Below are 14,589 nucleotides of genomic sequence, written 5' to 3' on the forward strand. Positions count from 1 at the left end.
ACTTGACTGCGTATAGGCTAGTATGGATGTTTAAAAATCACTCAAAGGTGCAGGTTAGCATAAAACATGTGACATAATTATATAGAGATCTCCTGACGTAGATGTAGATATTTATATTGTACCTATGTTTCATATATGTTGTTGAGATTTCATTGTATTTTTTCCTATTTTTAATTTATGATTCTCGACATTTGTTTTTTGTCTCCTTTCTATGTAAGACCAAGGTAAATACCTTCCATGTGAAAACTTGGCATGAAACCTGATTTTAATTCTACTTTATACACTTCTAGAAACGCCTTACAAAAGTTTTGTTCCGTGTCTTCTTACAGTGGGGGGAGACAACATGTTAATGCAATCCAGTACAGTATCACCAAACTACAGTTTTAATAATTATCATATAAGTATATCAAGACCTCTATTACACAATTTAAATAGTTTCACAAAAATGGTAGGCATAGGGTAGAAAATAATAAAGCAAATTAAACAAATCAAATTAGAATAGAAGAAGATAAGAGATTATACACGATACACACAGCCAGTAATAGGTCTATTGTTGTCAATACACATGGTGTGTAGCATATTCAGTGCCTATGGAAAGTCATGATACCCCTTTGAAATAGTCACTTTTTTGTTTTGCAGCCTGAAATGATAATGCATAAAAAAACATATACTTTTCCAGTGTGATTTACACATTTTGCAGTACAACAGTTCAGTTAATTATTATTTTTTTAATTTCTGAAAAATTAAAAACTAGAATAGCAGTGTTGGAAAAGTGATGAGTCACTGTAGAATAACAATTATAAACATCCTCAGGTATAACCAGTCACCTTCCATATAACACAACAAGTTAATTGGCCTCAACCTGACATCAATTGCGGGGTTTTTGATTTTACTTCAGAATAAAATCAGCTGTTCCTTGAGGATTCCACTCCTATGAGTGCATGACAACCCAAAGAAGGATATACATTTTTCAAGGGCTTTAAATATCCCTCTGAGTACCGTTCAGAGTATTGTCCAGAAGTGGAGGCATATGGATCCATCCAGACCTTGCCTAGATCGGGCCGCCCCTCCAAATGGATGACAGAGCAGGGAAAAGATTGATTAGGGAAGCTGCCAAGAGGCCCACGGTGACCTTGAAGGAGTTACAAGTCTTTATGGCAGAAGTTGGTGGAACTGTGCATGTGACAACAATTTCACAAGGTCTACATGTTTGGCAGGGTGGAGAGAAAGAAGCCTCTTCTGAAAAAGTATTGTTTACATTGCCGAAAAACATATTGAAGATTCTGATACTATGTGGCAAAAGGTTATATGGTCAGATGAGACCAAAATTTAAGTTTTTGGGCTGGACTCTAGCGCTATGTTTGGTTGGAAACCTAACACAGAACACCACCAAAAACACACCATCACTTCAGTGAAGCATGGTGGTGTCTGTGTGATGTTGTGGGCTTGTTTCTCTTCAGCAGGGACTGGGCAGTTGGTCAGGACTGAAGGGAAAATGGATGCTGCCAAAAACACTCTAATTTTTGAGCAAAACCTGCTGTTAGACACTTGAAAATGGGCAGTAGTTCACCTTCCAGCATGACAACGACCCAAAACACACTGCCATAAAAACAACTCAGTGACTAAAGAACATGAAGGTGAATGTCCTAGAGTGGCCTAGTCAGAGCCGTGACCTAAATCCTACAAAACATCTGTAGATATACTTGAAGAGTGCAGTCCATCCCCGCTCATCACAGAATTTGAATGAACTCGAACAGTTCTGCGGGAAGACTGGAGAAATATTTCACAATCTAGGTGCACCAAGCTGGTAGAGGCAAATCCAAGCAGACCGATGGATGTAATTAAAGCAAAAGGTGCCTCAATAAAGTATTATATCTGGGGACTCATCACTTTGTCTAACCCTGCTATTCTAGTTTTTAATTTTTTCTAATTCATTTTCAGAAATTTTGAAGAAGAAAAAAATTCACTTGAGTGTTGTAAGGCAAAATGTGTAGAGAAAAAAAAGTAAACAAAAAAGTGACTATTTTAATAGCGTGTCATTACTTTCTATAGGCACTTAATAAGCCTACATAAACGTACATACACATAGCCACCCCACAGCGCTGTGCACAACCAACAACAGACTGAATGATTGAATGAGCTTGAATGAACTTTGAATGTGCCTCCGCGGCTGCCGTACTTGTTGTTGTATGTACTGAACCTGGAAACACAACTGCAACTTGCCCAGTGTGTGTAGCCGTGCTGCTAACCACTAGCCCGGTAGAGCAATGGCTGAATATTCTCGAGTAAAATCCACCAAACTGGTTTTGAAAGGTCAGAACAAAGGGTAAGTGTTTATTTTACTTAGTAAGTACCACTTATCGCTGCTATTAGCTACCATGTGTGTTATTATTGTCCACTCACTTACCCGGTTCCTGTAGCTAACCTATGCTTAAATTAGCAGAGGCTAAAACGTTAGCTATGCGAAAACAACCGTTAGTGTTACTAGGTTACTGGTTAGCGCTCTTAAACGTTTAACGTTAATCATCACCATGGTGACAAAGGCTCCCGCAGATCTTAAACCTTAAGTTTTATCGTCAGCGGATGTGTTAAGGTAACATAATATTATATGTTTACATTTGCACTACAATTAGCCCGCTTATTTATACATTTTATTTTGTAGGTATCTTTTAAATTGTATTTTAATATTACCTATTTGGTGTATCTGTGTGTAATGCTGCTGTTACACTGCAATTTCCCAGCTTGGGATCAGACAGTGTTTGAGGTGCGTTAAAATACATAAAATATTATTCTTTATTTCGAACAAATTAATAAATAAAAGAAAACCCAAGTGTGACACAACATTACAAAAAAGTATAAACTGTCATACACATTTTTTTTTTATAGATAATTGAATCCAATGTGTCCAAAAAGGAGAAGGAAGCCAAATCTTAACGTTGGGATTTTAATTCCCACCACTTTTTCCACTGCTTAGTATTATCTATACAATTCACACCTATTTCCAGGTGCACACCAAATTATTTTGATTTAATTATTATATTTTCTAATATATATACACACACACATATCCACCCACTGCACTGTATATACACACTGAAGATCAAAATTAGAGAACAAATTATAACTAATTAATTTATTCTGAAATATTGTTATTTTTTATTCATAATTTGATAGAATATCCACTGTGGCTATACCACTGCTGCACTAGCATGTTTATTTTAAATAACCAGGGCATTTTTTCACTTTGTGAGGGGGAAAAAACCTGTGAGCAAAATAAGAAAACAGTAACTATTGTGTCAGAAGAGACACATTTAAACAATGTTTTTGGGGGTTTTAGGATTTAGAAATGAATAGGAAGTGTAGAGGTCCTTTCTTTGAATGACTTTAGCACAAATGCACCCACAGGACATCACTAGTTTCTCACAATGCTCTGGTTTAATCTTCTATATTATATTTCGTCAGTCTTTTCCACAGTTCGGTGACTGTAGTGAGTTTCTCAGCCATTACTTTGTTGCCAAGTATAATTTGGGGTTTAATGTAATGTCTGTCTTATTAAACATTTAGCAAATTAATTTCTAATGAAGGCATATATCTTCACAGGAAAAAGAGGAAGAATAAAGATAAGAAGAGAAAAGCAGGAGATGAAGAAGAAAAGCCGGATGTCATTGGTATTTGTGTCTACTGTATTTCTAAATTGTAATAGCCAACCAAAGACTTTTTTGATCCTGTTAATCTTTCCATTAAGAAGTAAATATTTTTGTTGCATGTACTGAGACTATTAGGGTGACAGAAATTCTGTTTTATACTCTTAAACTGACGGGAGAAAATGAGCTTGAGAAGAACAGCATGTGTATGGAAATATCTCTCATTTTGGAGGAGCCAATGTTAATGTTCGTGGTCCAATCAGAACTTTTTATGACCACATACATTTAATGTTTATCTTCGCACACAAGATTATTGATATAGACCTTTTCACTGTAATTCCATTGCTAGGCAACAGCCTCGGTCCTTGTTAACTTCCCGTCAGCTGATGCCATTTACATTCAAGGCAACAGGAAAGGACACATTTATAGTGTTTTTGAAAAGGCCTATAGTCAGTATTTTGTGTAACTCGTAAAAACATGAACCTTGAATCTGGTTTAAAAAACATAATTGATGTGCACAGCATCAAAAACACCTGGGATGTAGTTGTAGACTACAGTATTATATTAGGATCATTGTATATTTGTAAGGCTATTAAGGGTTAGGGTAAATGGTGGTTAAGTCAACACTAGTCTAATAGTTGTTATGGATGACAATTAGATACAAAAATTAGTACTGTACAACTGAATTAAAAATCTATGAGAATGTTGATGCTATAAATAAATAATGAAAACTATTTGTGGCAGGATCAATAGTGCAATGGAACAAAGAGCAGTTGTGAATATATGAATACATAAATATACATAATGCTGTAGATAATATAAATAATGGCTAAAGTGACCTCAGCAGTAATTATACATAGTATAAATAGGAGGCACAGATGTGATGATGGTGCAGTATGAAGTGTCGGTGCAGGGTAGTCGTGAAACTAAAGTTTAGTCCATAAATGTTCCTCTGAGTGGACACTGCACCTTCAGGCTGCTTTGGCTTTAAAACACACAGTGGTGCCATGTGTTATTATTACACCTTGTGATATTGACTTTTCTGCTCACTAGCTGGTTGGTGGTCTGTCAGCAGCTTCGGGGAAATCGCTGGAACGGTTGCCATAGAGATGCAGAACAACGCATACATCCATGCCCTGGATAGTGGGCTCTTCACACTCGGTGCACCACACAAAGGTAAGAAGATACAGTGGAGTGACTTCAGAATCTCTGAGTAGCCATTCAGTCATACAGCAGTAGAGCTGGAACCGATTGTTCAACCATTCGAATATGCGAATGTGTGTATAATGGCTGAAAATTCATTGTTGTTCTGAGCAGAGGAAGTCCGACAGCCAGTCATATATTACCTTGTGTAAACACTGAAACACTGCAGCGCTGTGCCGTCCATCTAAGCAGGGCACAGAGACATGTCTGGCTAAACTTGTCACTTTTCTGTGACTGTCGCCGTTTTCTTGTTCAATCGGGTCATTTGTGTGTTTCAATCATGTAGACTGGTCTATGGCAAGGCTATGGCAAGAGGCAAGGACACCAATCAAAGATGTCGGTGCATTGGGGGTATGACACATGCGCAGCGGAACTGGAGCTGCTTGGTTCTCTTTCAATGATTTAAGTTCTATGACCAGATTTTACTGTGCATGTGTCATACCCCAAAAGCTACCGCCATCTTTGATTGGTGACTCAGCCTCTTTCTACTTGTCTTCAGAATCTTGAAGCACACACAGGGCTCCAGACTGCGACCATATGTCTCGCCATATCAATGTGTGAAGAATAGCTTCAATTTTCGAGGGGCAAGAGAGTCGAGAGGATTAATCAGCAACTACTATTCTGATAATTCACTGTTTTTGTAATTTCTCAATGAAAAATAACAAACCTTTTGTAACCCCAGCTTCTCAAATGTGAGGATTTTATGCTTTTCTTTGTCATTTAAAATATTCAGCTGAATGTCTCTGAGTATTTTTTACTGGTGACATTTTATAGTTTAGAAAACAATTGGCACTTTAATTAATAATGAAAATGATAGTTGCAGCCCCAGTTTGAAGTTATCCATCAGAAGGAACACATTTAATTGCATCGGACTGAACTGTCAATGTGATTAATTTGTATGCAGTTTTGCATAGAACTGCCGTATTGTTAATTATTTTATGCATCACCCTGAATGCTAAATCTATATAGCTCAGAAGAAAAGAGTGGGACTTAACCTGGGAGAAAGCAAAGCAGGATTTTAATTCAAAAATAGCACCATGTAGAATATAAACGGTTCTGCATTTCGTTTTGTCTGCATTTTAGATGAACATGCAAATTCTACATCTGCTCACTTGTACAAACTTTAAACTCAATTTTGAGGTTGCGTTTCCTGTAGGCTCCAGGCGTTGGGGGGGAATGGCGGGGGTTTGCCTTCAGTCCACAAAGCAGTAAGTATTTAAGAACTAAATCCAGACACCAGACTGAAAAGGCTGAACAGGGGTTGAGTTGAGGGTAAGGGCAGAGATAACTCTGAGTTTTCACTCACTTATGCCTCCAGGCAATTCTGAGGGAGCTCATTGAAACAGTCTCCCCGAAAAGAGACACCACTAACAATTAATTCAGCACACGTTTTGTGAGAACCAGTAAAAACGGCTTGAGAGATTGAAACATCCCAATTCCCTTAGTGGGTCCTCATCCTCTGCATGCACATAAGCTCATTTCTAGGAGATGAAAGAGGGTGTGAGCTAGCAGTATAGAAAGAGAGATTAGAGATTTTCTCCTCTTTACTGGATTTTCTGTCAGGGCGCCACACTGTGGATGATAGCGATTTAGAAGACAAAAGAGTGCTCACATTCACCTGCAGGTCACAGGAAACATACTAATGTTCTTTTAGCCAGCACAGAGGGTCAGCGCCCGACATTTTCCAAAGATAATCAGCCTTTTGAAGTAGCAGCTTGTGTCACAATTTACCTCTATTAATGCTTTCTTCGTCAATGTCACACAAGCTCTTCTCTCCCTTGACCTGATGCCTGTATGACGCACTGCAAATCGCGTGAAACTTTGATTTATCGTAAAGGTCAGGAGGTAAACGAATCACAGGCAGGCCACTTTTATGAAATCACAAGGAACCCAGGAGACCTCAGTATAAAATAAAACATTTAGATGCAACACAACAGTTGCTTCCGTATCTTATTCCGAATGTCTCAGCGGTGGTGAAACGGACCCAGATCAACACAGCAGTACGTAGCCAGAAGGTTTGCATTATTAATCACGGGAAATCCATTACTAAAACATGAAGCCGGTCTCAAGTAAAAACTTGCCGTGGGAAGAAATTATGCACATTTTGATAATGGCACATAATCGTTACACATGAATGAATTAAACACTAAATTATTGTTTTTGTATGGCAATGGCTTTTTTTGTCTCAACTACAAAATCCCAAATTTGGTTACGGGTCAGGCATCTTGCATCACAGGATATTTTTTGTTTGGCTGTGGGCCTGCTGCAACATTGTTTTGTTTTATTATTTTATTAATGACAAATCTAAACAGATGAAAAACTGTGTATATGAACCAGTATGCAGTCATTTGAAAAGCAATACCAACAACCTCAAAATTGCTTTATGTGTTTCAGATGATGAAGGGCCTGACCCTCCAGAACAGTTTACTGCCATCAAGGTCTCAGACACAAGGTGAGTGCACACAGACAAACTGAACCTTATATTTGCATCAACAGATAATCCTTCTCCGGCAGATTTATTACTCTGCCTTTGCAGGGACCTTTTATATTGTCTCAATGTACAATTTATTATCTCCCTTTGGAGGTGATGCCAATTCTGGAGCTATTTTCTTCAGTTGTGGATCTCAGATTAACACTCTACTATTATTGTTAAATCTTTCCTCCTATGAAGACAAAATATTATGGAAAGCCATAGAAATAACATCGGCTTTCCCCGTAAATTTGCTTTTTTTATGTTCTGTCTTTTGGAGACATTGGAAAGTCCTCTTCAGTAAACTCATCGTAGAATTTCACGCGGCTATTTTTGCTGTCGCAGGTTAGCCCTGAAGACTGGATATGGCAAGTACCTGGGTATCAACTCTGAGGGTTTGGTAGTGGGTCGCTCTGATGCCATTGGCTCCAGGGAACAATGGGAAACAGTCTTCGAGGAGGTGAGTGGATCGTGTGAAGATTCTTCTAATCTTGGTGCACATGTTAACCCTGTTGACTAGCAGTTAAATTGGAATAAAGAAGAGGGAGGTCTCAAACAGAGGGTGACACTGGAGTTAAGTTATTTTTCCATCTGACACAACACTTTATTTCCTTAGGCCCATCTTGTGACAACTATTGCAGTCAATCCTGAATCACTTCTGTTGATCCATGGTAGATTTAAGCCTTGATTACAGTCTGGGACAGTAGAAAGACTTGACAGGAAACTAGTATAGTATAGTCTTTATGGCATGACTCTCCGTGTGAAACAATATATGGATAGAAATGTTGGTTCTCTTAATTTGGAAACATCAGTTAAACAACAAAATAAGACTCTATACTCTAGAGATGCATTATGGTTCTAGTATAGTATAGGGGGGAAAAGCTGTGGGTATTTCTTTAAACTCAGGTGGCGCACAGCCCTGGGTGCAGCAACATCGTTCTTACAAAACAGAAGCGATAGAGAAAACAAGGAAGACAGTAGACAGGGTCTGACATTTGGCACGAGAGCCACGTCCCCACCTGCGCTGTACATCCAGTAAGCCAGACCAACAGGAAAGTGATTGGTTCGAAGTAACCACTTCAGTCATTTTTTCAAGAAAAAAATTACATTTCACTGGTTCCAGCTTCTTAAATCAGTGACTTTTTAATATTTTTGTTTGTCGTATATGATAACAAACTGTATAATAGAAGTAATTTGGGGTTCGTACTGTTAGTCGAATAAAACAACACATTTGAATGGGTTATGGTGGGTTAGACATTTGTCATTTTTTCTAACATTTTATCAACAAGGCAATCGAGAAAATAATTTGCAGATTGATCGATAATTAAAATAGTCATTAGTTTCGGCGGTAGGTACAAATAGTGCAAGACTGCATTACAGTGCAGAGGATGCTGGAATAAATATTGCATACAGTAGATAATGTAATAAGAACTACACGCTGATTATAACATTGAAATGTAATAAAAAAAATGAGTTAATCTTAACGCCCATATGAGCAACAATCAGTATTTTAAATAATTAAGAGTTTGTTTTTTGTTTTTGTTTTTTGCAAATGGGCCCACCATGTTAAAAGGGACACATTTTTTCCGCGCTGCGCCCTGCCTTTCACGGCTCGCCTCATGCCTGATTGGAATTTCGCCCATGACAGATAACACTTAGCTGTAGTCACGAACAGCTAATTCATTATGCAGAATGCGTCTACCTTATCACCGTAGCGCACTGCTCGCCTTGATGCTTTGTTGAACCTATAAACAACCTTCCTGGCACAACCTTGAGACTCTTTTACATCAAAAATCAGGAAACCTTTCATGCCTGTCACAACAACCAATCCCACTGCAATTCTGTCTAATCTACTGCCTCCTCCTCTGTTTTCTGTTATGCCTCAGGGCAAAATGGCTCTCCTGGCAGCAAATAGCTGTTTCATCTCCTACAGCGACAGTGGGGACATCGTAGCCAAAAGCAAGACAGCAGGGGAGGGCGAGATGGTGAAGGTGATGTGTAAATTGTGTTCTTCCACAAGGTTGCATGTTAATCCTTTTTATTTTAAGCGTGCAATCTCTGTGGGGTCCTGACTGTTGAGATGGAAGGTGTGACCTCACTTCAAGGGGGTTCAAGGTATTGAAATTTAATGCAAAACTTCTCCCTCTTTCTGTTTATTTTTTTTTTTCTGAATCACGAGCAGATCAGATCGAGTGTGGAACGAGAGGTCAAGCATAAAGATGACATTGCAGAAGAGGACAGGGGCAACGTGAAGTCCTGCGAGGTCAATTATGTGTACGTAACCTCCACTGTGTATAACTTTGTTGGGATTTAATACACAAGCAGCCCAATCAATAACAACTAAAGGCAATCCACGTTGGCTTCTCGCTCAAAGTGCCTGTCTACCATTGTCTGTCAGGTTCAGTAGACCATTTTGTGCGACATTTAATGTGACATTTAAGAATCAATTCACCCAAAAACTTTCAAATTAGGGAGGTGGGAGGATGTGGCTGCTGTTTTACATGCATGTTAAATACAGAGTGACGCCCCCGCTCCATTACAAATGCAATCCAGTGCAACAGCCCTGAATACTATATTAAAAATGTTAGAAACACTACGTCCGCAAGACAGATCTAAGTGGTTCGTGAGATGAGTAACTAGATAGAAAATCATAAAAAAAATATTTCTGCTACACAAATTCACTCTAATTTTTTCAGCCTTTCCTGTTAAGGCCTCTAAAATATAAAGGCAAAACATAGCCTCATTTTAAGGGGTCACAAGCTTAAACCCCATAGTATAATGCACAATGACAACGGTCCACAGTACAACACAGCCTCATTAATTACCAGAGTATAATCCTCTCTACTCAGATTGTCAATAACAATTACAAGTTTAACAACATATCGTTTATTCCTAGACTTTATTGTCATGCATTAAAATGCCACAATGACAAACTCGTGCCCTTGCTGCTCTCCAGTCTACATGTGTTAGCAGTCATGCCATCACACACAATGCTGCATACATACATAAACAAACACATATACAAACAATAATAACAGAGAGATAAATAATCTGTGTTGGATTCTTCAGTGTATTTTTCTGGTCCCTCTTGTGTTTTCTGTTAATTCACCCACTATCACAAGATGAGCTGTTCCGTTGTCATGGAGACTTTTGGAGATGGTTTATGTGTGTTATCACATGACAGGAAAATAATTTTGGTCACAGGCTTATACTTAATGAAACCTCATTATTTAACTATAATGCCTCATAAAGAATCCATCTAGCTTTTTAGATGATTTTTTGAAATGGTGTGTGTCCCTGCACATAACGTACATTGAAAATGATCTTTAGTAAATAAGTAAAAGTATCTCTTGCCTTTCTTGTTTTTTTCTGTTATAAACCATGGAAGCGAGTTTTAATTCGTATTTGCTTTCAAGCTTTTGTCAGTAATTATACTTGAGTTTTACAACAACTTGTGTAGTTGTACACCTTTCAGCCTCCTCTGAAATGAGTCCTAAATCACTTTATTCTGATCGAGGGGAATTGAAGGTGATTTCCTTCCCATTATCTTTGTCTTTTGTCGGCCTGCACAGACAGGGTTTTGACAACAAAATCACTGGATGCGAGAGCACGCCTTTGAGCTACCGCCTCATCAGGCCGTGCCTTTAAAGATGCAATTGATGGTCTGCTGTAGAGTGGGATGAGGCAGTGGGCATTTGAGCTTCCAATGCTGCAAGTGTTTTATACGGCCCGTCTGTAGCCTATTAAGTTCCAGGCAATATGTCTGAAGCTGTTTTTTGCCTGGCATGCTTTGGCTTGGGTTCCAGCTCTATTATTCGTTTTAGATGAATGCTGGGGAAATGGACTCATCATGTTGACATGTTGATAATGGCTGCCCTTGAGCCTGTGTCTTGATGTAGTGTTTAGTGTCTAAAATGCCTTTCAGGATGGAGTGCAGCCTGGAAATCATAAAGCACAGGCAGTGCAAAGAGACTAAATATCAACAAAGTTTCTGACTCGATGCCATGGTTTATCGCACCGTTGGGGTTTGTGTTTGAACACATTAAGATAACAGATTCTTTTAAGATGCACGTTTAAAAAGGGAAATGTCCATGAAGACACTGACAGAAGGGATGGGAATATATTGATTGATACCCATTCCTGTGTTGGTTCTGATTATCGTTAAGGTTCTTTATGTGTTCCCTTGTTGATTCCTGATCATTTTTTTGGTGTGGAAAAGTCGTCCTGGACAGGTTTTCAGCATCGCCACTTTTATGACTTTCATTATCTCAGAGTCGTGACATAATTTAGATGAAATGAGAGAATATTTGTACAGCTTTATTGTTTTATTTAGGTTTTATAACACTTTGGAGCACTTCTTCGTCTCTGCCATGACTCCTCCTGCAAGTTTTAGCAGTGTAGACGCATGAGTTTTTGGTTATTTGTTTGCAATGTGCAGCTGTCAGGCTGATGAAAACACAGCAGCATTGATATGGTTCCGACTCCAATTTGTTACCGGTTCTCAACTAGAACCAGTTATCGATTCCCATCCCTAACTGACAGAAGGAGGAGGATAAAGTGGTAGTGGCAGTGCAGTGGTATCTTACTAAACTTCTGGCAGAGCTTATTTGCATGCATGTAAAAATTCAAGCTGAAATCCTAATTAATAAAAAGGATATTCCTCCCTCATAAGCAAATTCCACTTCTTACAGTATATGTTGATTTGTGGCGGTTTGTCGGCTCAGGGACATTTAGCTGCCACTGTCAACATTCACATATTCTGCTTTAATTAATACTTGGGCTTATTGTTTCAGATTTTCTTTCTCAAAGAGTTTGCTTCTTAGAGCCTCAGTGTCAGTTCTCAAAAGAGGATGTTGTGAAAATGTCAGTAATGTCAGTAACGGGGCGGTGAGTCATTTGCCTTTGCACATCCTTCTGTAATTGTCTGAACTATGTTGCTGTGTGAATTACAGGAAGAAGTTTCAGAGTTTTCAAGATCGTCGGCTCAGGGTTAACGAGGAAGACTCCACCACGCTAAAGAAAGCCAGAACAGACGGGAAGTTCCACGAATCTTTGCTTGACAGGTGTGGAAAGCTCATTAGATATTTATTCTCAAACATGAAACACCTCACTCTGTTATCAAAGAACCGAGGTTACGTTAAGTAACCCAAAGTTTTCTCTTTTCACTGTCGCTTAATTGTTCCTTCATGTGAAAATGCAGTTGGCAACAAGGAATTTGCGGCTTTATGTTATTCTTTAATTCTATCCAAGTCCTTGTTTTCAAGCACAGTATTCAATTTGTTCTAAATTTAAAAACCATTAAAGCGCTCAGTGCAATACAAGGCCACAAAAGGCTGTTTCACTATTAAATACAAACACATTAAAACCTCCTTCCACAACATGTGAAAGTACAGAGGAACCGCAATGTTGTTATTGACTTTCAGTTCACTGAAATATTTATTTATTGTTTGTTCATGGAAAATATAGAAGGACTACATTTTAAAATAAATAGCTGCTTTTGAAAAAGGTTCCAATGTTTTAAAGAGATACTTAAAACGTACAGTCAAAGGGTAGTAGAAAAAGTAGAAGTAGTTACAGTTTAAATGTTAAGCTACAACTTTTCCAGCTTCTCAAGACAAGATGTTATTAAACATTGCTAAATTATATTGCTGCTACTGTAAATGTTTAAGACACTTAAGACACTAAGACACTAAATACACCTTCCTACATTGATATATTAGAGAGATTTGTGTAGATCCAGACAAAAATGTGATATAAAAGCATAACGCTCACGCTGCAATGGGACCAGCCTTATTTTTCAGTGTGTTTGCATCATATGCGAGCGCACAGACAGGTAGTGCAGGTCGCCTCCTGCTGTCACTGTAACAGATTGGGAATCATCCTAGCAGAAAAGACGCTGTCATATCTCACACCAAGCAACATAAATTGTGCTAAACAAAGCTACATATCTACTGACTTTGAAAGGTATTAACATCCAATTATCAGTTATATAAAACAATACAGTAAAATATATTTATATGGGGAAAAAGAAAAAAATGTTTGTAACATATTTTCAATTCAGATAATCAGATTTTGGGGCATTGACATTGAATTCATAACAACAGAAAAAAGATTGATTGCTAAGACATACTGTAACACTGAATGTAATTTCTTTCTTGTCGTTACAGGAGAAGCAAAATGAAAGCAGACAGGTACTGCAAGTGAAGACTTGTCTTCGTAAATGTCTGTCTTTAATTGATTTTAAAGATTTGGCCATTTGATCTGACAAATAATGTATTTTTTTTGTTTGTTTTTGTAACTATATTTTGAATAAAATACCGTGGTCAAATCAGTTTTGTTTGTCTGTGTATGTTTTAGCAGTTGAGTTTATTTTAATGGTGACATTTACGTGTAGACTTGAGAAGACCCCAAAGGCCTGAGCTGTGTAAATAATTAACCACCAGGTTTATTTAGCTTTATTTATTTAGTTAAATCTGGTTTACAGGATGTCCCATGTTTCTGTATCAGTTTGGGAAGCAGTACAAAAAACTTAACAAGTGATACACTAATAAATATACAAGACTGTTTAGACTGAGACACTTAGACTTCTCTTTATTGATCCCTTTGGGATGAACTCCCACAAGGAAATTGAGTTTCCAGCAGCTCACAAAAACATGAGGAGGTATAATAAAAAATACAGTATAGGAAAACCAATAAACTCTTAGCTAAATAAATGCAGAAAGTATAAAAATAAGCAATAAACTCTTATATACAGGTAAAATGAAATTAACGGTAAATGAAAACATAAGTTAAATGTGGGGGAAATGTATAAGATAAGATAAATTATGTATGACAGAAATGAGCAGTAAGATTAAATTAGTTTAAATTCCTGTTGAAGTAAAAGTACAAAAGCATTATCAGCAAAACAACTGAAAGGATCAATATGAAGACTGATGTGTTACACTATATTATATTTTTAGATTGTTAATACTTTATATACAGTTTGGTGGCTTTGGTGACAACCCAGAGGTCCGGCCTCCTCCAAGGGTCACAAGATAAATCTGAGGGCTTGTGGGATGATTAGTTTTACCTAGCCAGACCTCCACAGCACTGCGTCAACGCTGGAGTATGGTCTGGCTCCACCGGCTTATTACTCCTGGGATAGGGGGAAAAACACTCTGGGTCGTTTCTATTTCTTTAACCATTCAGTCGTCTTGGGTGACGTTAGGCCCCAGAAGCAGCAACAGTGCCCTTGCCAAGATAACAGGAGGCTCACATGCCAGGCTTTTTCCC

General features: G+C 38.1%; 1 protein-coding gene across 1 annotated transcript; it reads left to right on the plus strand.

Annotated features, from left to right (window-relative positions):
• The first annotated feature begins 2,192 nt into the window (after positions 1 to 2,192).
• On the plus strand, positions 2,193 to 13,649 carry frg1 (FSHD region gene 1). Its single transcript, XM_083935797.1, has 9 exons — positions 2,193 to 2,326; positions 3,601 to 3,668; positions 4,698 to 4,820; positions 7,242 to 7,299; positions 7,663 to 7,777; positions 9,204 to 9,308; positions 9,500 to 9,591; positions 12,270 to 12,380; positions 13,485 to 13,649. Exons 1-9 carry the CDS (start codon positions 2,268 to 2,270, stop codon positions 13,519 to 13,521), a joined length of 768 nt encoding a protein of 255 aa, XP_083791923.1. The 5' UTR covers positions 2,193 to 2,267; the 3' UTR covers positions 13,522 to 13,649.
• The last annotated feature ends 940 nt before the right edge of the window (positions 13,650 to 14,589 follow it).

This window comes from Echiichthys vipera (assembly GCF_963691815.1).
Source record: "Echiichthys vipera genome assembly, chromosome: 2".
In the NCBI taxonomy this organism is placed as follows: Eukaryota; Metazoa; Chordata; class Actinopteri; order Perciformes; family Trachinidae; genus Echiichthys; species Echiichthys vipera.

What these genes read in the sequence shown, in the direction of transcription:
- frg1 (XM_083935797.1), top strand. Translation starts at nt 2,268, where the DNA reads ATGGCTGAATATTCTCGAGTAAAATCCACCAAACTGGTTTTGAAAGGT. An exon ending in TTGAAAGGTCAGAACAAAGG is followed by an intron (nt 2,327 to 3,600) that starts GTAAGTGTTTAT and finishes ATATCTTCACAG; the next exon opens with GAAAAAGAGGAAGAATAAAG. An exon ending in ACTCGGTGCACCACACAAAG is followed by an intron (nt 4,821 to 7,241) that starts GTAAGAAGATAC and finishes TATGTGTTTCAG; the next exon opens with ATGATGAAGGGCCTGACCCT.